We start from the raw sequence: 24,601 nt of genomic DNA on the forward strand, positions 1-24,601 counted from the left end.
TGCGTTTGAAGTGGCGCTAACGACATGCATTGCCCCATATCCTCCTCCTGCTTTATTCGTTCTTGTTTCTGCTCATAGTCAGTCATCAGAATTCGCTTTGCAAAGGTGTCAACCGGACCCCACCTCACTGGAGACTCCCATAACTCCGGGAATGTCATTTTTCCCAGGTTTCTCCGGTATATTTGGAGAAGAAATCAAGACAACGTCACAGCATCCTAAGGAGGATGTAAACACAGTGTAAATGAATGATGAACTTAATGTGCATAGATTAGTTGTGTTTACTTTTCAGCTGAATCAAAAGGGTTAATTTATTTAATTATTGCATCCGTCTAGTATTAAATATATATATACTTGAGTCTACTAAGGAGGCCCCTTTTCAGAAGACTAAGTGCTCTGACAGAGAGTTTAGTCAAAGCTGCGCCAGTCTTCCCGTCTCTGAGCCGATCCTTTTTCATTTTGTAAGTAATTAAAGGCCAGCTCACATTCTCTATTCTAACAGGGAGTCAAAGTATTTCAAACGCATTATCTGAGAAGGAGAAACAGCCCGGACCCTTGAATAAATCTCAGGCGGGTGTGTGGTATGAATGATTTAGTGAGTTTTGCATGAAATTGAATTTTAGGTCATAAAGGAGATTAAAATATTAAATCAAAGCCACGTCCTGGGGATTTCTTTCTTTCTCTCTCTCTCTCTCACCCTTTTTTTTTTTTTACCTTTTATAAATCAGAACCTGACTAAGAAAAGTTCCTCCTGCCTCATGGTCCCAGCACTATGCAAATTGAATATTAACGCAGTCAGTAAAATGTGTTCAGGGATTCTTAGACAAAACGAGAAGCAGCAAACCTTTAATTGGCTGTGTGAGGAAGACCCCCCATGAGAGAGGATGAAACTAGATGTGCACCAAGCCAGACGTCAGTTACACAAAGAGCTGGTAGATACAGAAGTGTGTCTGTAATCAAATTGAGAGAGGAGGGAAGGAGTGTGGCCCTCTGCGTCCTGCAGGGACCCGAGGGGTTTCTGTTCAATTCTGAGAGCTCCGCTGAAGCGTAACTCTGTGTCGAGAGAAGAAACCGTTCTGAGGAACGGCGGAGAACTGTTCTAAAATCTCAACTTTATTTCGCAAACAGCGTAACCGGGGGTCATTCGTTTCCTTAGAAGAATGCGTTTTAATTAAACTTCAGACTGGCGTACAAAAGCTGTCTTCTCATGCGCTATATTCCCAGGCCGTACCGTTGTTTTTCTAATCCGCCCCAGGAAGCCGCAAAGGTTTTCTTGCGGCGCCGGCGTATGACTGGAGCAGAAAAGTGAGGTATTAGTCTGGTAATAAAGTTGGCTACGGTTGAGGGTTGCTGTGAAATAGACTGTCAAATGGCTAACAAGCACCGGGCTGCTTCGAGAACAAACTCGGAATAGGGTTTGTGGGTCAGCGCAGCTTTCCGTTCAGACGCAATTACTCTAAGTCTCTCAGAACTGCTCAATTATAACTAATTATATTGTGTATGAAAGCTGGAATATACATCACGGCCTTCTTGTCATCAGAGTCAGACAGTATCTATGATTTCAGAGAGAGAGAGAGAGAGAGAGAGAGAGAAAAGGGTTGGCCTCTATTATTATTCATGTTAATAATGGCTAAGAAATTAAAATAATAATAACTGAAATGGACTTATATCTTCGGTCTTATTCAAAAGACAAACAAGCAAACAAGGTACTCGTGAAGAGCATGCTGTTTGTCTCTCAGAAGCACCGACACATATCCTGTTTGTCTTTCTTCACCAATCTGCGAATTGGAAATATTTTTTTTTCTCGCAGCTGTTCGCTGTTTACCTCTGCGGCTCGAGAGAGAAAATACTTACATTGCATTCCAGGGCACGCCTCGCCGACTGACTGATCCCAGAGTACCGGGATAAATATTAGCGTCGGCCTCGGATTATTTAAAACGGGGAGAGAAGAAAGGAGGAAGATATGCGACATGACTCCAAAACACAGACAATCCCCGTCTTGAAAATGTGAGAACTTTCTTCTGTTCGATCCGTCAAATCCACTGCGGCGGAGAGAGAGATGGATGAGTCTCTGCAAACCCAGATTCAATCCTGAGCGCTGGGGGTGCGTGTGGAGAGACTGGGGGTTAGGCAGTGTGAACACGTTTCACACGTGTGCTTTGTATGTTTCCATAGCCTTGACCAGATATACGACCAATCCGTGTTTGGGGTCAATCCTGAAATTCAGCTACAGGAGTTGACCGCAACTCCGCACCTCTCATATGATCAGGTGACCTGGATCATGCGTTGCGTGTGAGCGCTCATACTGTTCCTGCCCAAATCTTTTGGTACGTCTGATCGTGGAGCTCGGATCTGTGATTGAACGAATGACCTGACAAGGGCAAGTACTGGCACTCAGATCTTGAGCCAATTGCTGCCTATCTAGTGGCAAAGATAAACAGACTGGACTGCACCACTTCTTCTTCTCTGTTATCATCTCTTGTTTCTTTATTCTGTTATATACAGACACACACACACACTCACACACATTATATATCATTTGGCAGACACCTTCATCAAAGTGCTCTGGCTTCTGTTTATGTCTTAGTCAAGGAAAAGCAGCACGATATATTATATATGATCTATATTGTCTTCTTTTCTTCACCGTTCTCTGATTTTCTGCCAAGGGAAAATGTGTGCATGTCCCGATGCTTCAGAGCAGTATTTCACTTCCCCTGATCCTGGCACCCGTCCTCGTGAGCAGCTAACTGACGCTGGATCTCACAGTCACATTTTCCTGCTGCTTTTTAACCGCCTACGCGAAAATGCCAACGTTTTGGCAGGCGTTCAGAAAACTTTACAGCCTGACATTTCTTGACAGTTGCCTTTACCCCCCCCACCCCACATTCCTGATCTGTCAGTTGTGCCGACCGGGCGCTGCGAGTCTGAGCGGTGACATGCTCTCTCTCCGTCAAAGCACTACTTGTTTGTCAGACTCGTTACCCGTGACTCACACGGGGAGACAAAAGAGAGAAAAACGGGCCGCAGACCCAAAAATTGCGTAGGGACTGTCAGTCTGATTGGAATTAAACGCAGCCCTAAATGGTCAGCACGGTGTTCAGCGACTGTGCCTGTACGGTGTGTGGGATCGCAGGACAACACGTGTCCGTCCGTCTGAGCCGAATGTCCGTTCATACCAGATGCTTAAACGCCAAAAGCCCCGGAGTGCCGTCTGCGGCTGTCGGCGTAACCGGTCTCAGACAGCTTCCCCCAGAGGACCGCCGGGGCCGATCCCCAACAGCTACGACTGCATTTATGCATAATTCTAATTTTTATGACATCCCATTATACACACACAAGAGGTCTGCTCCGCTGGGAGAGCGGACGAGTGACGGGAACACCGCTGGGTGGGAACGAGGAAGATGGAGGGATTCTCTAGAGAGAAATGGGTAGGGAGGCGTGTGAGGGGGGCAGTTCTGATTTGAGATTTTTTTTTATTTTAACCCTCGCGAGACATTTTGAAAAGGAGAAGCGCTAAAACAGACATGTAGAGGGAGAAAAAGAGAAATGAGATAAACACACGGGGATCAAAAGTAGGAGACGTTTCCGCGAGACGAACTGAAGCCTCTGTGGGTCTTTCATCTGTGTGTTACAACATAACAACATCAACAGAACCCACCGCACACACAACACGGATTTATGTTGTTAGTTTTACACGTCTGGGGGTTGGGGGGTGTTTGGGGTATTACACACAAGTGACAAGACGCCAGATTGTCTTCAGATTAAGTGACTCTTAAGTGAAAAATCATCAGGCAAGATAAAAATAAGCATTAAATACCACTCCTAGCATTCCAGATTGGTTTTAGCCGGTGTTTGTGTAGCTCGAGTTGCTTCCCCACCCCCCCACCCCTCATTGTTACCCTATTTGGATTGATTTATGGTGGATATGCAAATGTGCCTGTCTGAAGACCTAAATCTTGACTCACATCACTGTTAAGAGTTGTCAGCATGTATCTTAAATGTGATTAATGCCCTGGGCCTCGCCGGGGGACAGGGCCAGCTAAAGCAGTCCTGGAGATGTGCAGATCTGGCACATTTTATCGATCGATCAACTCGGGGCTGGAAACCCAAGCGCACAAGACGAGATCTGAAAACAAACGCGCAAATGGTGCTTTGGTGCTTGTTTTCGGTCTTGAGAAAGTGTTCAACGTACTTGTGGTTTCAAATGAACAGTTGCAGCGCCACACCACAAACACCCTCTCCTAATTATTTTTGATTATTGATTACTTTTGCTTCATTTTGATCCTTCAGATGATCAACTAAGGAAGGGAATTAAGAAGAACAGACACTCAAGGAGGGCAACTGTCTCACAATATGTCACAATCTTTACTCAGGTACTTCCCCGGCAAACCTGCGGCCTCTTCACACACACCATCTTCTACAAGGAGTATCCTGGAGGCCCCAAGGAGCTGGACAAGAGCATCCGAGGAGGGGAGCTTTTTCTCACCGTGCTGCTGAACCCGGTAAGAGCTTCTCTTGTGTCTGTATCTGCCTGCTCTGAGTCTCTTCTCACCTCCACCTCGGCCCGGCTGGTCGAGGTCACCACACTCCGTCTCGCGTTGCAGATCCAGCCCGTCTGGCTTTCCTCGGTCATTACTCTGGAGCTTTCACAGGTCCCTGGTGCCATTCATCTTCATGCTTTTTGCAGATCTTTCCCTCATGTCTCCCCGTTCTGAGTTGAGTCCAAGCTGTATAGCTGCAGCTGTGCTCCTCAGTGAGTGATTTCGCTGCGCTTCTGGCAGTGCCCAGCATTTTGCACCTCCTGTTGTTCGCCTCCGTTGTTTGAGTAGCATCTCCGAATGGCGTACTCTCTCACCTTGCTTGTTATATAAAAAGTAATTCCCTGCCCTTCGCGTGGCCTTCCTGGCTTCTGCGTAATGTCTTGACTGTGAACATGACAGTGCGCTGGGTAATTAGTGTCTGTAGTTAAAGAGATGGTAGCCGTCATGTTGTACTGGATACATGTGTTTGAAAATGGTGGATCGGGCATCACAAAAGGACTGTTGAGAGGCTGTCGCTGTGCAGGACCTGATTCTGTGGATATCGCTATCGCCGTATGATCCTAACAGTGCCTTGATCCGTCCACTCCTGCCTAAATGACTATCGATCCCCTTCATCTGTGAGCCGTTAACCTGGCTGGGTGATGATATGAGGGGTCAATGTGCCACAGAAGAGGAAGCTCAGATGACAGGAGCCTGACCTGCTTGTGCACCGTTTTCATTTGCACTTGTCTGTGTGCGAGTCATTGAAGTGTATCGAGAGCGGACGGCCTTTGTTTATGTTGGAATGAGTATGTGAGTCGGTGTGAGATTGTGGGGTTTTTAACTCTGGGGGGCACAGCAATTGTGTGTCACGATAATCACTAAAACACATAAAGAAAGACTGGAACCGGATGCCATTTCTGACACCCCAACAAACACTACTACTTGACACCCTCTGTCAGTCAGAGAAACATTATTTCCTCAGTTACAAAAACAAAATAAGATCTAAACTAAATCCCAAGAAAATAGTTTTGTCACCCAAAGTGTTGCTCTGCAAACTCACGTGCCATTACAATTGTGCACTCGCTCGTCAGCAGTCATATCTCATTTGCATTGTACGGGTTGCGTTCATTTGCTTCTGGAGCTTCGGCCTCCAAAGGTGGCTGCTCCCTCCGATCAGGCCGAGTCTTTGTGAGTGATTTCCAGCTGTGTATCGTCCACTATTCCTCTTTGGTGCTTGTTTTCGGTCTTGAGAAAGTGTTCAACGTACTTGTGGTGGAAATATGAAACGCTGCCATCTTCTGGTCTGGATGTCCGCAAGGCTCAATATGCCGTGTGGTTTGGAAATTCATGCTTTCATCCTTAGTCGGAAGTGATGGATTGTGTTCTGCTGCACGTCCAAAGCTGGGATGGCAGAGCAGAGATGTTTTTTTTTAATGGTTAAATATTTTTTTAACTGCTATATATCTTTAAACAAGCAGAGATCCTCATAAGACGGAGGCAGTATTTCATATTCCCCCAGGATGCAAAGTGTCCGTCCCTTAAAGACTGTTCATGCCGACGGCCTTCAGACGCTGTTTTAGAAGCTCACTTGCTTCTTCCTTTCTAAAACATAGTCTTCCCTGTTTAAAAATATAAATGTATGTACTGGCTGGAGGGATGAGAACCAAACCACAGTTTGCATCCTCCAGTCTTGAGAACGAGGCTGTTTCTTTTCCTTTTATCGTCCGCATGATCTCGTTTCAGGCGATCGCCCTTCGCCCCGCAACAATCACCACACTTTCTCCCTGTAATTTGTAAAAAAGACGTCAATATTCAGGACTGGTTGAAACCTGTCTCTGTGTGGCTTTTCCTGGAGATGCGCACTGTCGTCTCTGTGTCCGTGAGAATGAATGTGTCCGACGTGTCTGATTGAAATGAGGAAAAATCTTTCACATCAGCTGCTAAAAATATAAGACTGTTCGGTTTGTGTTGCTTTAGTTCAAAATAATTCATTTTGATACTGTGGATTAGGGGCCAATTTAATGTTTTAAAACCCTTTGACCTACCTGTTAATAGCAGACTATAAACCTGAATTAGAGAGAGAGGGGGAGATAGAGATGGAGAGAGAGAGTTCATGAGCTCATATAGATCCTTTGAGGTTGGTAACAAGCAGTAATGAAACATATAGACTGCAAAGTAATAGAATGATTTTTAATAATCTCAGCCTGATGGCTTTTTGCAGCAAACCTGGCCCTTTTTGGGTTTCATCGCCACATCTACAAATCTGCTGTGAAATTAGAGACGTGGTGCGAAATGCCAGATCACGACTGAGTGTTTGTGCGGTTTGACTCCATGCAGTGTGTGTCTATGATCTATGATCCTGGGAGGGGGTGACCCAGAGCTTCAATTCGAACAGAAATCAAAACGAATCCGCACAGTTTAACCTTTTTCTTCTGTTCTCTCTACTGTGAATGCCATGCGCTTGATTTTAAGGGTTTGCACGACTCAAGGCCTGGAAGATTGACGTGTGATCGTGTGCAAGCAGCTGGCATTATTGTCATTATTATCAAACCACCATCAACTACTAGCAGCAACTGAACAATCAAACCTCACTCAATAATACGGAAACAATGAGTAGCTCCTGTTAACATTGTTTATTTTGTCAAATACTGTTTAGTAGACCTTTGACACTTTAATTGTAATTGTATGAAATGGTGCCACAAAACCCTGTACTTGTTTTAGTGGCCAGGGCAGCCATTTCACATTTGATCAGAGTTGATGTCAGAGTTTAAATGCTGCCAGATGCTCAGAGATGTGACGGGAGATGGAAATAAATAAATAAAAGGTGTAACCTCGCACTGTTCCTCGCTGACATCTGTCCGTGCCGTGTAACAGCAGAGATCTGATCTGAACTGGGGGGGCTCTCTCTGCGCAGCACCGGGGGTCCGAGATGCTCTGCTCGCTCTGCGGTGCGCTGGCCATGCCCTTCCCAGCGGCGAGATCCACACCGAGGGACGCTTCAACCTGAAACCAGGACACTTCAGAGCAAACCCAATGAAATAATCATAGTCAAGTCAGGGGGAATGGCCAGTTGGTATCCAGCTGTTTTAAGTTGGATAAGAGAGTCTCCGACAGCGAGACATCTTGACCGTTTACTTATTTATTTGTTTGTTTGTTGATTTATTTAATTTCACAGACTCGCTTGCGTACTGTAGGTCCGCCACTCCAGTGGGGTTGGCTGCTTTGAAATGGTTGGGTATGCAGTCATGTCAGACACTGAGAGATGTAAAGATATAGACCTACAGCACTGCTTCTGCATTGACAAACTGAATCGACAATCTCTCTCTGCTAATCCAGCACCCTCGGGGGCAAGTGAAGTTGAATTGAGGTAGCAGGAACAAATGTACCAAGATACACAGTACTGTGCAAAATGTTTTAGGCAGGTGTGAAAAAATGCTGTAAAGTAAGAAAAAATAGACATGTTAATAGATTATATTTATCAGTTAACTAAATGCAAAGTGAGTGAACAGTAGAAAAATCTACATCAAATCCATATTTGGTGTGACCACCCTTTGCCTTCAAAACAGCATCAATTCTTCTAGGTGCACTTGCACACAGTTTTTGAAGGAACTCGGCAGGTAGGTTGGCCCAAACATCTTGGAGAACTAACCACAGTTCTTCTGTGGATATAGGCAGCCTCAGTTGCTTCTCTCTCCATGTAATCCCAGACAGACTCGATGAGGTTGAGATCACTGCACCCCAGTTCCTGTGTTTTCGTGCATAGTTGAGTCGTTTGGCCTCGTTTCCATATCGGAGGTATAGCTTTTTGGCCGCAAGTCTTCCATGAAGGCCACTTCTGACCAGACTTCTCCGGACAGTAGATGGGTGTACCAGGGTCCCACTATTTTCTGCCAATTCTGAGCTGATGGCACTCCTGGACATCTTCCGATTGCGAAGGGTAGTAGGGTCTCATCTGCTGCAGCACGTTTCCTTGGCCGACCACTGCGTCTACGGTCCTCAACGTTGCCCATTTCTTTGTCCTTCTTCAAAAGAGCTTGGATATCACATCTGGAAACCCCTGTCTGCCTTGAAATGTCTGCCTGGGAGAGACCTTGCTGATGCAGTAGAACTACCTTGCGTCTTGTTGCTGTGCTCAGTCTTGCCATGGTGTTTGACTTTTGACAGTAAACTGTCTTCAGCAGCCTCACCTTGTTAGCTGAGTTTGGCTGTTCCTCACCCAGTTTTATTCCTCCTACACAGCTGTTTCTGTTTCAGTTAATGATTGTGTCTCAACCTACATATTGAATTGATGATCATTAGCACCTGTTTGGTATAATTGTTTAATCAGACACCTGACTATATGCCTATAAAATCCCTGACTGTGTGCAAGTGAACCAAGAAGAATTGATGCTGTTTTGAAGGCAAAGGGTGGTCACACCAAATATGGATTTGCTGTAGATTTTTCTTCTGTTCACTCACTTTGCATTTAGTTAATTGATAAATATAATCTATTAACATGTCTATTGTTGAAAGCATTCTTACTTTACAGCATTTTTCACACCTGCCTAAAACGTTTGCACAGTACTGTATATATATTGTACATTTGTTACCTTTAACGGGAGAAACCTTTTACATTTGAGTCAGGCATTCATCTGTTTTATGCTACGTATTTTGTATTGCGTGCTGTTTTACATTCAACTGTTAATAATATGTAAATCAATAATGCTACCGTGTAAATTAAATGGAATATATGTTTTTATGTATTTATGTATTTAATGTGAGGCTGTAGATTTCCTACTACAAGTTATTTAGGTGTCTTTGCTACACAAATAATAAAGCATCAACATGACGTCAACCCTGATTAAAACAGTTTGGTTATGATTGGCACAATGTCAGTACTATGTATATAAATACACTATGATTAGAAATACACCTGAGCTTGTGTGTTTTGCTCATTTTAATAGTATGTGAGGGTATGATTGTTCGTCTATGGTTTTTACGTGCCAGAATCACATGTGGAGATGCCAAGCAGATTTCACTTGACCTTAATTGCTGTAATCAATCATCCAGTTTAGATTCGTGTCTTTATAGAGAAGGTTTGGGCCCTCGTTTTATTAGATAACGGTTAAGTTCAGTCACAGCAGTCTTGGTTCACTCTGTCAAGAACAGAGTCAACGCAGGGTCCAACAGAGTCAAACGCTGTTGTCATAATCGTGACTAATAATACAGTGGCTGACATTGTGTGGCGGCCTCGGTCAGGAAGCCGAAGAGGACACTCAGAGCCAACAGACACAACGCAGAGCTGTGAGGAGAGAAGGACAGGCCGTTAACTGAGAGCCTGGTGGTGCTTTTCAACACACAGAGAGAGAGAGAGAGAGAGAGAGAGAGAGAGAGAGAGAGAGAGAGAGAGAGTTGCCATGGATCCGAGGAAGGAGATAACGTGCGATGGCGGAGGACTCATATTTTGCCTCATGGAGCACAGCCTTCGATTATAAACAAACAGTCTTCTCAGTCATTGCCTAGAGAACTACCTTGAATGTGGCAGGCAGGTCGTGTTTTGACTTGACATCAAGAGGAAATGTTTCATGAAGTGAGGGGCCATTTTGGCAGTTTTGTGGTGGCTGGTTTTGGAAACCTGGGGGCGGGATCCAGGAAGTGATACCAGAGAAGTGAGAAAAGGTCTTCAGAGAGGCTGGGTGCGAGACTGCAGCCCTGTGAGTAACGGTGGAGTGGAATGACTGTTCGACAGACGCACAGCCCGCAGTGGATTGCCCCCGCTGTGCACAGGAACCACGACGAGGCGGGAGGGAAGGCGGGAGGAAGTGAAAGCAGGACATGACTCATTACGATCTGCTCACCTTTCAACTGGACCAGGCAGGATCCTCGGGCGAGAACAGGGTGGTGTGGAGCGTTTGGCCTGCTATGAGAGGTTGATAACGGCAGATTTTGTTGTTGTTGTTGTTTATGTCTGCTTGGGTCTGATATTATAATTGTGTTAACCTGCCGTGACTCAGCTTGGAGGTTCTCGCAGCTCTGCGTGTTTCTGCCAGCGTACGAGTCAGAAGATACTCAGCAAGGCAGCTAATGCCTTCATTTCTACGTCCACTTCTGGAGATCGCAGCCCGGTGATTGAATTAGTTCAGGCGAGATCGGGGGCCCCAGAGTCCTGCGCCAAAGGAGGGCCGCCAGCAAACGTTACCGATCGCTGAACGCTACGCTCCAGCGTCTAACAGCCATCGACTGCATAGATCCGGCCCCACCGCAGCAGAAAGTCAATAAAGGAGGTCATCGGTCAACGAGGCAAAGCATCGGCCTGAACTCACAGTGGAGCCGGTAGAGTGGGAGTGGGGGTCAGAGGAGACCAGAGGGGGTCTCCCACACAGACATGATCATTAGAGAAGTCAAATACATCATACTGGGTGCTGAGCGGCTGCGTCCTCTGTCACAGCTTGCCATCAGCGTGAGACAGAGAGAGAGAGAGAGAGAGAGGGGGCAGCTGAGTTTTCAGGACACAGAGTGACAGTGTGATAACCAGGCCCCTGAGGCGGGGGTAAAAAAAAAATCCCTGGCAAATCCAACTGGCATCAAGTGTTCAGCTGCTGGCAAAACTCCAGTTGATTTATTCTTTATATAGATATATCGTATTTATTTTCTTCCCTTCTTTAATAGACACATTCTTAAAGGGTTTATCTTTCTATCTCCCCTTCGTACTTTTATGATGCAATGTATTTTGTATCTGTTGGCATGTATCTGGTGTGTGTGGGGGGGTTGCTAATTAAACTGTACTGTTCTGAAGATCTAAATATAGCTGCAATGACTGATCTTGTGCTCTTTTGTCGGTTTCTTTGTTTCTTTCGGGTTTTCAGCAAACTAACAAATAAGGAAACTGAGACATGAGTAATGCAATGGTCTGGTAAACGCATATGCACCCTATTTGTTTGACAAGAAAGGACGTGTGTGGTGCAATAGACGTGGTTTTGACATTTTGAGGAGTGTCTTTTTCGCTTTAATTTGGAGAAAGGAAGAAATGGAGAAAGGTTTATTGCGGTGAAGCAGAGTTCCTGCAACACCACTATGAAGTGAAATGGCTTTTGGGAAAAGTCCAAGACCGACTGCCTGCTGAGATTCGATCCTTCGGGGTCCTGGGAATTCGCGAGAAACACCCGCTGCGACACCAGCACAGTTTCAGTGTTTGTGTTTCCTTTGTCACCATTGAAAGTGGGGATGCAACGAGACATAACATAGATGACAGCACAATGCTATGTGCTGTAGTGTAGCTGTACTCCAAAATAAAAAAATTAAGGATACATTTTAAAATTCCTGCCGTATCTTCCATTGCCCTTACCCCTTACTCCTTACCCCTGGCACAAACTCCAGCCGAGTCAGAGCTGTGCATTAAAATATTAAATATGAATAATGCGCAGCAGGCAAGACTAGCAGACAGAGAAAGCCTTGTGTTCCTGGAACTTCTTAAGGCAATACCTTGGATCCCCCGAGTGTCCCCTATCGATTCAGCATTGTCATGTGGAATTAACCGCTCGTCTGTGGGGGGGGTGAAGAAAGCTTAATGCATAAAACTGAAGAGATAAAAGAGATGGAAAGCTGAATCCCAGAGGACAAATGGCACACAAACTTCCCCGCAAATGGCTTAGAAATGTCTCTCTTCTGTGCCGGTTTAATGTCGGTATTCAATACAAGATTGATGCATTTAAAAGTAGTGGTTGTTCACCCAGTTATAATAAGAAAAGGTACGAGACCAGCTTGGGTATTCACAATTTTCTTACACACACACACAACTAATCTGCATCTCATGCCCAAAAAAGCTGTGGTAAGTGTATTTTGGACGTACGTATAAATCTAGATGCGGTATTTAATGATGCACGGCAACACGAAGGAAAGAAGTAGGAAACTCAAAATAATTGTAAACAGTGCCCAGTCAATTCCAATACATCACGTCGTTCCCCAGAACGCACCCGCGGCCGTGTACAGCGACCGCGCTCCCGTTTGTGCGGCTGAGGAAGAGTATGAATGAATCATGGCTGACATTTAGCGGCGCAGCTGCACTTATTAGAAAAATACAAAATATCAGCAGTTTTTTTTATACAGGGGGCGGGGGCTGGTTCCTTACTCTAGTTCGGCAAAGTTTTGTATATGCAATCCACTCCAATCAGACCAAAGTTTTTGTGCAGGCAGAGATATATTCTACAAAATGGATGTCACACTTTATGTATTTAAATAGCCAGCAGCCCAATAATTAATACAGATTTAAGTAGCTTTAGGAGGTGTGCTTTTCTGTCAAATGTTATTTAATTACTATGCAGAGACACAAGGATATGTTAGGTAATGGTTTGGTTTGTGTATCCTTTTTGTGTCCTTTTTGTGGTATCACAGTTCAGCTGCAGTAAGTCTGGAATCCTTGCAGTATTTTGTAGTAATTCAGAAATTATTTTCTTCCTCTCACTGTATTTCCCTGCACTTTGCTTGAGCAGACAGATGTTGTGTCCTGTATTTATGTAGCTCAGCCTTTTCATCTATTGATTGCATCTTAAGAAGAGGTTTTATTGTTTTTTGATCCAACTATTTGGCCGTCGTTCAGCTATGGAAACAACTTTTTTTTTTAGTTGATTGAAGGTGCTCCGCGTTTGATCCCAATTTGAAGTGCTTTAAGAGGCTTCTCTCTTATTGTATCTATGCTAACTAAGAGAGAGAGGCCGAGAGAGAGATGGAAGCAAATGCATGTTGAGTTTCCTGTCATTGTGGATACAGTTGTTCCACATGAACACAATCCCATCACTTTGTGTAGGAAAGGAGGCTCTCTGATCTCACACTAGAGAGAGAGCTGGAGGCCTTTTGATGCGAGGAAAAACTGGACGGGCATTTAGCAGAAGGGGCAGAACGAATCGCACTGACACACGCTTCGTGGTGTCGATGTTCAGCCCTCAATTATCCACGATCGCGTGGACAGAACAGCACGGATCGCCGGAGCCGTGCAGAAATGGAGAGGCGCTTACGTTAAGAAGCAATAAAAATTTCAATCAGAAAGAAATGTGTCTCGAACTAAGGGCTTTGTAATGAGAGCGGGCTGCGCTGTCATCTCTCTTGTTATGAAACGATCAAGGTTTCTCTGGCAATCTGCTCCGAGATGAAGAAAAAGGAAAAACAGCAGCAACCTGAGACATTTTTTGACTAAAAAGCACCCCTGACAGTGAGAGTCACGACTTCAAAACACAGACTAAGGCTTGTGAACCCCATTAAGCTCGATGTTCTGAAGAGGGGAGAGAAGAAAAAAATAGGTTATCCAGTCACAAGATATCAAAAGTAACGATTTTCTTTTTTTCTTGTCATGCATCTCGTTCGAATCCCAATCGAGTCCTTCTCCTCCTGAGTGGCACAGCTGGGCAGTGCGGGAATCACTTCCTGCCCTTTGTCCTCTCTGGCCGTTTGTATTCTCACTGACTGCCTGTCCGAAATACCATTGCATCCCCTTTAGAAATCGGGGCAGTTTTTCCGCACCTTTTTCTTCCTTTGTGTTGGTGTTTCATATCAGAATGATGACTGCAGTAGCATTGGAATCCACGTCTTTTATATACATTGTTTCATTTGTTGTTTATTTATGTATTTCTGTTTGTGTGTATGGGCGTATGCTGGTATTTCGTGAAAGCTCTGGTGCTTGGTCATTAATGGCAGGAGATTCTTAAAACGCCCCGATTGATGTAGCCGAAATTGTACCTGGATACTTTTCGTGGAGCAGAAATTTGCACGCGTGGCTCTTTGGCTGCACGGTTGATGACAAGTAGGTCACAGGCAACGGTGGAGGGAATTGATACGAGCGCTCAGCGATGGGAGAGCTGCAGGGAAGCGCGGAGATGAGCTCCTCGTGGTGTGAGAGACACGAGAGGAAAGTCCAGACCCGACAGATCCGCACCTGCCCAGAGAGGGACCGACCGTTGGCACCGCCCTTCATCACAGCCAGGGGGACGGAGGGCAGCCATTCAGGCACCTAGTATTGCAGATTTTGGAAATTAACTAAATTGTAACCTACACTCAGAGACTATCGCCCCCTTCGCACATCGGACCTACTGTTTTCAGTTTGAGTTACATGGCAAAGACCTGGGTTATAATTGTGTTTGTTTGTTCGTTTATTTGTAAAACATAGTCTTAGGGACCTGAAGTATAAGTGAAGTAAAGTAAAGTGTATTTTCAGTCTAGTTGGAAAATAGATAATTCGCTTAGGAAATTGTATTACACAATACTATAGTATATTACACAGTACTGTACTATACTTTACTGCACTACTAACTCACACATTTCACAGCTTACTTTCTCTTTGTGGAAATGGGTTTGAAGAAGAATAAACTGTAATGGAAAACTCTTCATCATTCAGAGGATTTTAGTTTTTCGTTGTTTGTTTTTTTTCTCCATCCAGTAAAGCCTATACAATTCCTGTACAGATCAGTCCTGCGCCATAATTTATTATTCTGTCAGGTCCTGAACTTACTGCAGCAGGAACAGCTGCTTAGAAATCTCCCGATCCCTGGCGAAGACCCGTCGGAAAGAGCAGGGAGACGAGAAGCAAATTATAAAAGCTCTGTTGGCCGCGCCGCGATTAATTGCAGCACGGCGGGCACGGGACGGGCCTACCCTCCCGAGGACCCCGAACAACAGAAACAAATGGAAAAAAATAAATTAATTTAGGCTCCTGCTGGCCGCCCCGCTCCTCGGCAACTGGAGTAAATTAATCATCCGGCTTGGCTTTTTCGAGAAGCTGCATATCAGAGAAATGCAGGGGAAAAGCACCTGAACTCGGCTCTGAATATTAGCGCGTTAAATGTGTTACCCACTCTGTCTTAGTCAGGGAGGCTTGCTGCTTCTTAATTAATCCAAAGCCAGCTTTTGCTGTAGTTTTGACACAAGTCAGGGTGCTTTATTAGACCGGTGCTCTCTGGTGTTGAGAGGGCACTCTGGGGTGGAATTACAAGTCTTAGTAAACATGACAGGAAGCTGGTTGAGTGGTTGTTAATGTTTTTGGGTGGTGAGGGGTGTGTGTGTTTGTTTTGTGTGGTTTTTTTAAGTTCCTTCCCGCCAGTTTCAGCCAACCGAGGACTGCATCGATGGAAAACAAGAAAGCAATATTATGGGCCGTGTTTACACAATTGTAGATGAGACACATTGGCCACGGTCCTGTCCGGATTGATTTAAGGTGGTTGTGTCTGATTATGGCTTTTAATAGTTTTGGTTTATGTTTGACCACATTTTAGCTGAACCTCAACCCAATCACATGTAGACATCTGAGGCAAGATTTGTTATATTTGTGTACAGTTCTGGGCTCCACACTTCAAGAAAGATATCGCTGCTCTAGAGGCAGTTCAGAGGAGAGCAACCAGACTTATTCCAGGTCTGAAGGGAATGTCCTACTGAGAGACTGAGGACCTGAACCTTTTCACCCTGGAACAGAGGAGACTAAATGAAAGGCATCGACCACATCAAACCAGAGGAGCTTTTCCAGATCAGCAGGGACACACGCACCCGGGGACACAAATGGAAATTGGGCTTCAAGGCATTCAAGACAGAAAACAGGAGACACTTCTTCACACAGAGAGGCGTCACAATCTGAACAAACTCCCCAGCGATGTGGCTGAAGAGACAATTTGGGAACATTCAAAAACAGACTGGATAGGATCCTTGATCACTTAGTTATTAATGGACACCAAACGAGCACGATGGGCGAATGGGCTCCTCCTCTGGACACCTTCTTATGTTCTGATGTTCTTATGTTATTATATTTAATCGGTAGTAACCAAAACACTGTAAAACCCGTGCCACCTTAAAATAAGTCATGCCGCCACCTGCACCATCAAGACTTCGACTCGTGTGCCTTCCCCAGATTATTGAAATAAAAGATGTCGATGCTCGACTGGCAGTTTCTGTTAATTAAAATGTAACGGGATAAATGGCAAGAGCAGCATCTTCAAGATCCAATGCTGTACCATTATAATTTCCGTCGATGCATCATTAGCAGCCGGGTTTTAAAACAGGCTCGTTAAGCCATTAACAGAGGCTGTCAAGAGCAGGCAGAACAAAAAAGACGGGGAAAATTGAATGTTGTAAAATTAATCTTTGGTTGTGTAGTTAAAATGAGGCAAAATACTTCAATATTTCATCTGAAGCATCCGAACAGAATTGCTAATTGACTTTCATTCCCTTTATGATTAGGGAAGTCAAAGGATTTTTTCAGAGACCATTTATTGATTTTCTGTGAGATATAATCTCTGGTTTTAATTAGACCAGGATTAAGCATTATTAATTGTACTGTCAGATCTATACTGTTGCTAAGGCCTGTACTGTAACCAGGAGAATCGGATGCTCCCTTCACTCACTGTAGTTCAATAAAGACGACGTAGCCTCATCAGGCAGTAAAACCAAATGAGATTAATACACATGGAAGGCGATTATTAGAAAAACTAACTTGGCGTTCATTTTGTACCCACTGAAGAGAGTGTTTGTATCTCCGTTTTGGGCACCGTTATCTCGTTCGCCTCTGGCTGTAGTAGTTGGCAGAAGAAAACAATGCATGGCGACGTTTAAAAGCCAAACGCCTAGAATTAAAAATGCATCTCTATATATCAAGTGCAGTGCCGATCTGGTGTCGCACGCAAGAATGACACGCGTGCTTTCGCTCCGGAGAAAGGTGATAGGAAACCTGTCCCGTTAGCCAATAAATATTCAGAAACACTCTCAGGTTTACGGGGATGCAAATCAATCACCGGCCGGCACCATCTGATGGGATGTCTGCGGCAACCTTGACAAATGTGCCGGCATGATTGGAGCTTTTTATTGCAAATGAGCAGAGCTGCTAAAAGTGCGGTTCATTATTTAAAATGAGGATGAATGACAGCTGATGTCAAAAATATATGTGGGCTTAGGACGAATGTGAATCCCATTGAGTGTATATACAAACAATAATATGTGTGTGTGTGTGTGTGTAAGACAACTAAAGGTCTTTGGGCAGAAAAAAAAAGAAACTGAAAAGAGGATTAAGATTGAGGGAGCGTTTGGTTCGAAAGATGATGGGATCTGAGCAGAAAACGCTTTGATTTCCTTGCAGGGTTTGCTTATTTTTGGGCACATCAGGACTTAACCGTTACAGTAAGAAACAAAAAAGCCAAATAAATACATTGTAATAAGTATTTCAGATTTCAGAAACAATACCAAGACCATGCATTCATTTTAATATATTGTTAATTTCTACCATGAGGGATTTGTTACTTTACATATTTATTTTGTAACCATTCTGCAAATATTGACACAATTATTGTTGTTTTGTTTTTTACTCAAGGAACATGACGAAGAACGAAAAACCTCGCAGAGCCTCTTAGAACATAAGAACATAAGACAGTGTCCAATCGAGAGGAGGCCGTTTGTCCCATCGTGCTCGTTTGGTGTCCATTAATAACTAAGTGATCAAGGATCCTATCCAGTCTGTTTTTGAATGTTCCCAAATTGTCTCTTCAGCCACATCGCTGGGGAGTTTGTTCAGATTGTGACGCCTCTCTGTGTGAAGAAGTGTCTCCTGTTTTCTGTCTTGAGTGCCTTGAAGCCCAATTTCCATTTGTGTCCCCGGGTGCGTGTGTCCCTGCTGATCTGGAAAAGCTCCTCTGGTTTGATGTGGTCGATGCCTTTCATGATTTTGAAGACTTGGATCAAGTCCCCACGTAGTCTCCTCTGTTCCAGGGTGAAAAGGTTCAGGTCCTCAGTCTCTCAGTAGGACATTCCCTTCAGACCTGGAATAAGTCTGGTTGCTCTCCTCTGAACTGCCTCTAGAGCAGCGATATCTTTCTTGAAGTGTGGAGCCCAGAACTGTCCACAGTATCCAGATGAGCTCTAACTAGTGCATTGTACAGTCTGAACATCACGGCCCTTGTTCTCAATTCTACACTTTGACAATATACCCTAGCATTGTGTTTGCCTTTTTTATTGCTTCCCCACATTGTTTGGATGGGGAGATTGAGGAGTCTACGTAGACTCCTTGTTGGCTCGCTGTCCCTCAGCGGCCTCCTAATCATTTGTAACAGTTATGCTTTACTGACCTCTGTTCACATCACATCCTCTCCCTCAGGCCCATCCTGTGACATCCCAGAGGGGGCAGGCGTCTGTAGAGGTGGCAGAAGAGAGCGCCACTCATTAGCAGCCCATGTCACATCAGTGTGTGTGCGTGTGTGTGTGTCTGTCTGTGTGTGTGTCTGTCTCTGTGTGTGTGTGTGTGTGTGTGTGTGTGTCTGTCTGCGTGTTTGTGTACGTGTGTATGTGTGTGCGTGTGCGTGTGTGTGTATGCACGGCCGCGAGGAGCCACAGGCGATGGCACATTCCACACAAACCGCCCACACAAGCAGAGCTTTTGAAGCCCGATCTTGTCCAGATTAAACGTGGTCGGTAAAAGGCTGGCGCTGGTTAGTCTGTTGTGTGAAGGTGAACAATTGTGTCGAGCTGTGAGCGTCACAATATATATCAGTACTTAACCTCACCACATACAGATTACAGGCTACAATGTATGTCAAATCCACACAATAATGTGCCAATTTGGGCATAAGAAAAATGTAGGGATCACTCTTTTCTCCCCCATATTTATAGTGTGTTTGTTGCGTAGCGGCTGGCGCAGCGGGGTGGGGCAGGAATGATATTAGTGGGACCTTTCACCCCCCCGGCCACGCATGAAAAGGTTACTCTGCCAGGGAGAGAGAGGGCAATTAAGAAAATGGTAATTTCATGGGTAGCTGTGAATGCACCAGCTTACTCAACATTTCAATTAATCCGGCACTTAAAAAGGAAAAGCCCTGCAAAAGACTCGCTTCTGATCTTTGCCTTTCAGAGGGCTCTTTTCTAATGCTGCCATTTGTCGTAGGTGGTGGTTTTTATGAAAAAAAATGAAAGAAACCTCTCTCTCTCTTTCTCTCTCTGCCTCTCCCCTCTTCCTCTTCTTCTCCCTTTCCATCTCTCCCTCTCTCTCTCCCTCTCCCTCTACCTCCTCCCTCCCTTTCTGCCTCGCCCTCTCCTTCTCTCTCCTTCTGCCTTTCCCTCTCTCTCTCTTCCTCTTCTTCCCCCTTTCCATCTCCCTCTCTCCCTCTATCTCCCTCTCCCCCTTCCCTTTCCTCCTCTCCCTCTCCTTTTCCCTCTCTCCTTCTCTCTCCTCCCTCTCTCCCTCTCACTGTCTCATCCTCTTCTCCCCCCTTTCCGTCTCCCTCTCTCCCTCTATCTCCCTCTCTTTTTCCCTTTCTCCCTCTCTCTCTCAGTCCCTCTCCTGCTCCCTCTCCCTCTCTCTCTCACTTTACGTCTCAGGTTCTGAATACTGTCCTTCGATTTGGCGCTCAGATCCAAAAGTCCTTGAACGTCACGTTTGTCTTCGTTCTGTTCTTCTTTCCTGTACGTCTGTGCTGCCAAATTGAATTGCAGCCGCGCTCTCGCGAAGTGAAAAGCCGCCTCTCTGTGTGTAATAAAACGGTGCTATTTTTATTTTGCTACTTAAAGGCGCAGGTCTCCGCAGCACGGCAATTGAAAGTGACAGCGTGGGGGATGACATTTTGTTCGGAAATTATCTTTTCGTGGCAGATGCACTTCGGCTCTGTTGGATGTAATTGTACGAACTCGGGCATCTGTAAAAGGCTGGAGCGGGTTTACTCATGCGTCTTAGAGAATGGCGGGAGGAACTTAATGGGGTAACACTTGAGTATTTCACCTGTGTAGCGTTACTAAGCAATCAAAGGTATATGGGTAGATTTCAGATGAAAGCATAATTGATCTAGTTATACACCTTTATGAATTAATTAAGGGAAGCACTCAAAAGGCAACCTGTTATTTATTGCGTCCTTTAAATTCAGACAATCTGTTCTAGTCACAGCAACGTTTCCTCGCTGCCCAGTATGTCCAGATCACAACAGACATGTGGTATTGAATAGTAATTACATGAATAGTGGTTAATAACTGCATTCATAATTAATCACGCTTTTACAGGTTGGTAGTCGTCGAGTATCAGTGTGATATAGACTGTATGGTGACTGGATTAGATACAGCCGTTTGTTTGTTTTCAGTTGCGTATCACTATGATGATGTCACACAGCTTTGTTTTAAAAAAGAAAAAGGTTATAGCTAGATTTTTGAGTAATGAACCCAAATACATTTTTTAGCAGAGTTCCAGACATTAAAACGAACACTTATACCGACAACAATGCGCATAAAACCTAAAGAGAATGATAGGAGGGCATTTTGTTTCACGGAAAACTATATTTACAAACACTGAAGCTCTTGTAAACTTGGTATGTTTTCCACAGGACGCTGATAGGTGTGTCCGAGGTGCAATAGTGTATAACTCTTCAGAAGTCGGCATTGCTGGATTTCCCGTTTCTCTGTGCGTTTATTTTTCCTCTCAAATGTCACCCGAGAGAGACGGCCTGCCCTTTTAAACGCGGCACGGGCCTAATCTCGCCGGTTTACACAATCTCTTCTGGCTGCTTCCAGAACACCCTTCATCCTCGGACGGTAGAGGGGATGATGGAGAGATTCAGGAATGTCAGATAAGCTGGTCAGACCTGGCCTGAATCTTAAAGATGCCTTTTGACATCAGCTTCCTCCAGCCCTCGAGAGACTTCTCAAAACACGGGGATATGTGAAAGGACTTAGTGCCATCTATTGGACGACCGTGGGACTTTCGCTCAGCCTGGGATCAGTGAGCTAACTGTGCTTACCTCTCCCTCTCTCTCCCTCTCCCTCTCTCTCTCGCAGATCAGCATCTTCATGACCCACTTGTCCAACTATGGGAATGACCGGCTGGGCCTGTACACCTTTGCAAACCTGGCCAACTTCGTTCAGTGCTGGACCAACCTCAACCTGCACACGCTGCCCCCGGTCCAGCTGGCCCACAAGTACTTCCAGCTCTTCCCCGAACAGAAGGACCCACTCTGGCAGGTACGCTGGGAGAAGACCCGCCGGCCGAGACCACCTGGCCCTCATTAATCATGTTTTACCACCACCATTTCCAATTTTGTTTCACTGTCCGGCTCCTCTATGAGAGCGCGCCTCGATTCTCTCGCCAGGATTGCTTGTCATTAATCACGGTGCTTGACTTGGGTTGTCGATGCTTTCTCCAGCGGTTCCACACCTCTCTCTGGACTCTTTCCCTTCGGTTTCTTTGGACCAAATCCGACAAAGACTGTCATTGAAAAGTGTTGGTGATACACCTCTACCCAGATGCAACGCAGTCCTCGGGAGCCAAAACAACTTACTGCGTTATGGGTGAAACCGCAGTAAATAAATCTGCAGTGCAATGACTAAATTGTATCTCTTTTCTTTCATTACAAAACGTATTTTATAAGCTAACTTTAATAGCTTTGAATGACATCCTTACACGTAAAGAACAGTTTTTTTTTTTTTTTTTAATGGGAGCACAGGGCACTTTGTCACAACTATGAGACAACTATGATATAAGTGGATTGTGAAGTAATATGAACTGTTAAATAAGTTTGAAGGTGGGAGTTTTTACTTTTAGAAAAGGTTAAATTTAAGCTTAAAAAGGTCAAGTAATCAACGGATTTAAACTGTCAACGTTATAACTTTAATTAAGACTTGCATACAAGACTATTTAAGCAAAGAAAATTGGAGTGAAAGTTTAAAAATGCTGTAAATCCACTCAGCTTTGTGTTTCAACTTTCGAAAAACATTTTTTTCTTACATCAGGCCGTGGTATATCGGGGTAGATACACACTCTCACCTCGTTGTTTTGTGTGACACACTACTGTTAACCTGTTAGCCTGTTTACTCACAGAATAAGTGGACGGCCATTTCAATCACTCAGGATAAAAGCATCGGCCAAATAAAACCGAAGTCATAATTGTTCATTTCCTTCAACAGAACCCTTGCGATGACAGAAGGCACAAGGATATTTGGTCGAAGGAAAAGACGTGTGACCGGCTGCCCAAATTCCTGGTGGTCGGACCCCAGAAAACAGGTATGTAGCCAAGTGTCAAGAGTTTAAAAGATTTCATAAAAATGTGAATTGTGGTTAAATGATTGATTTCCAATCTGAAGATGAATGTGTCACCCGTCCAATATTGCTCAGGGCGCCATTTTAACAACGGACCCACAGCGATTAAAGGTCAGAGAGGTGTGTTTTCATCTATTATAGCCCAAGAGAGAACACAGTAATTTGTTTCAGATCATCTTTTTTATTGGTCTTTTTTATAAATACCCTTTTTATTCCTGTTTTATTGTGCCCCTTTGTCGTTGGGTAAAGGGAGCCAGCTGTGTGAGGGCAGCAGGGCAATACGAGTCCCTGGCTGTCTCTTACAGACGGAGGGAAAGGAAACTAGGTTTGAGATCCAGGCCCGTTAAAATGAACAGCCATCACACTGCAGAGTAGGAGCCCCTGCAGCGGGAGCCGATAGCGGCATTAGATGAAGATGACGTCTCAGACTGCCCGGCACACATGGATAGACTGGCAAAAATTGAGAGAGCTGGTGCTGTACTGAAATCACAGCCGTATTAAAATGTTTTGCATCAGCCATTTGCATTTGCTGAGGCAAGGCTGAGCAGATCATCGTAGAAGACGTCACATCGTAAGCCCTCCAGTTTCAGTCCTCTTGAGCTGCAGATACTGACGCGTGCGATCTGCGCCCCGGTCCGTTTCTCGAGCCCACCAGAGAGTTGGGTGCCAAAGCTTTTCTTTTTTTCTGTTTATAAATAAAATCATCCTCTTCTGTTTGGCAGGAACCACAGCCCTGTATCTCTTCCTGATCATGCATCCTTCGATCACCAGCAATTTCCCCAGTTTGAGGACATTTGAGGAAGTCCAGTTCTTCAACGGCAACAACTACCACAAAGGCATTGACTGGTAGGTCAAATCTCTTTCCCCTCTAGGGCAGATCTCCTTCCCCTGTCTCTCACTCTCACTCAGTCGCACCGGCGCACTCCTCGCCTTTCCTCTTGGGTGCCGCGCCGTGCTTCACCGGTCCAAAACACACATCACACGTCTGTAGACTAGATGGTTCTCCTTCGAAGTGTACGACCCGGGCCTGGTATCTCATGGAGAACGGCACAGTTCCTAATCCGGAAACTATCCGCCCTTGGTAATCTCAGGAGACATTTATGTAATTAGAAAATGTTCGCTAAAATAAATAAATTGGTGTAGGTTTAATACAACAAGATTACATGGTGATATAATCGTGGTATAATTGATTCATAAATATCCTGGAAACACCGTGATGAGCCGAGCACTGTGCAAGGGCGTTTGAGGAGCAGTTACAACACCGATACACTATTGTTCGTACAAATGCCATCTTTTTTAACGAAACCCCCGAGCAGCAGCGCAGTGTAGGAGAATGTCATGACATTAACACGATGGACACAAAGGAGCATTGGCATCTCATAACGAGATATCCTGAAGAGGGGGGAAACAAAAGCTGGAGCTGAGAACAAATCGAGGTGTGCGACGTCTTTGAAAGAGTGAGAGAGTGAACATGGCAATGGGCCGGACACGTTGCAAGAAGAACAGACCAGAGATGGACAATAGGAGCTGAAAAATCTATTCCAAAGGATGAAAACAGACCCAGAAGAAGAAGACAGCATGTCAGAAGAGATCAGAAGCAGAAGAATTATTCCAAAAGAAGTGTTTTGAAAGTACAAATGAACATACAGGGACTGACGACCCCAACGTTAATTATACTTAGAGTACAATTAACCAGTGAAAGAATCAACTGCATGATAAGGTAGAATAAGGACTCAATTGCAAGGTCGTTTCCGATCACCTCACTCAGTTATTCAATTCCCGTCAAAGTTGTTCCGTGAAATGCATCATTCATACACTCTCCGTAGCTGCTGAAATATAAATGAAGTGATTTCATTTCCAGGAATCGTGCTTTAAAAGTCCCAGTGTGTCCAGTTCACGCTTTAGCCTCTTTTCTGAACCGGGCTGTACCTGGTCATTAACCTGCATCTCACCGGCATCATATTCTAACCCTGTGTGTGAAGATTTCAATGCTACCAATTTCTCCTTTCTGATCATGATGTTTCTCCGGAGCGAGCGATGGATTGATGCTATGGGCGAGATGCCTGCTGTG

General features: G+C 44.8%; 1 protein-coding gene across 1 annotated transcript in view; it reads left to right on the forward strand.

The window, feature by feature from the left end:
• The window catches only part of ndst3 (N-deacetylase/N-sulfotransferase (heparan glucosaminyl) 3), a 73,169-nt gene that overhangs the window by 33,491 nt on the left and 15,077 nt on the right, over positions 1-24,601 (forward strand). Inside the window, exons 6-9 of the mRNA XM_066718067.1 lie at positions 4,371-4,499; positions 21,273-21,455; positions 22,398-22,494; positions 23,253-23,376. Of these exons, the coding sequence (XP_066574164.1) occupies positions 4,371-4,499; positions 21,273-21,455; positions 22,398-22,494; positions 23,253-23,376 (533 nt within the window). The remainder of the gene's footprint in view (positions 1-4,370; positions 4,500-21,272; positions 21,456-22,397; positions 22,495-23,252; positions 23,377-24,601) is intronic.

This window comes from Amia ocellicauda, chromosome 12 (assembly GCF_036373705.1).
Source record: "Amia ocellicauda isolate fAmiCal2 chromosome 12, fAmiCal2.hap1, whole genome shotgun sequence".
In the NCBI taxonomy this organism is placed as follows: domain Eukaryota; kingdom Metazoa; phylum Chordata; class Actinopteri; order Amiiformes; family Amiidae; genus Amia; species Amia ocellicauda.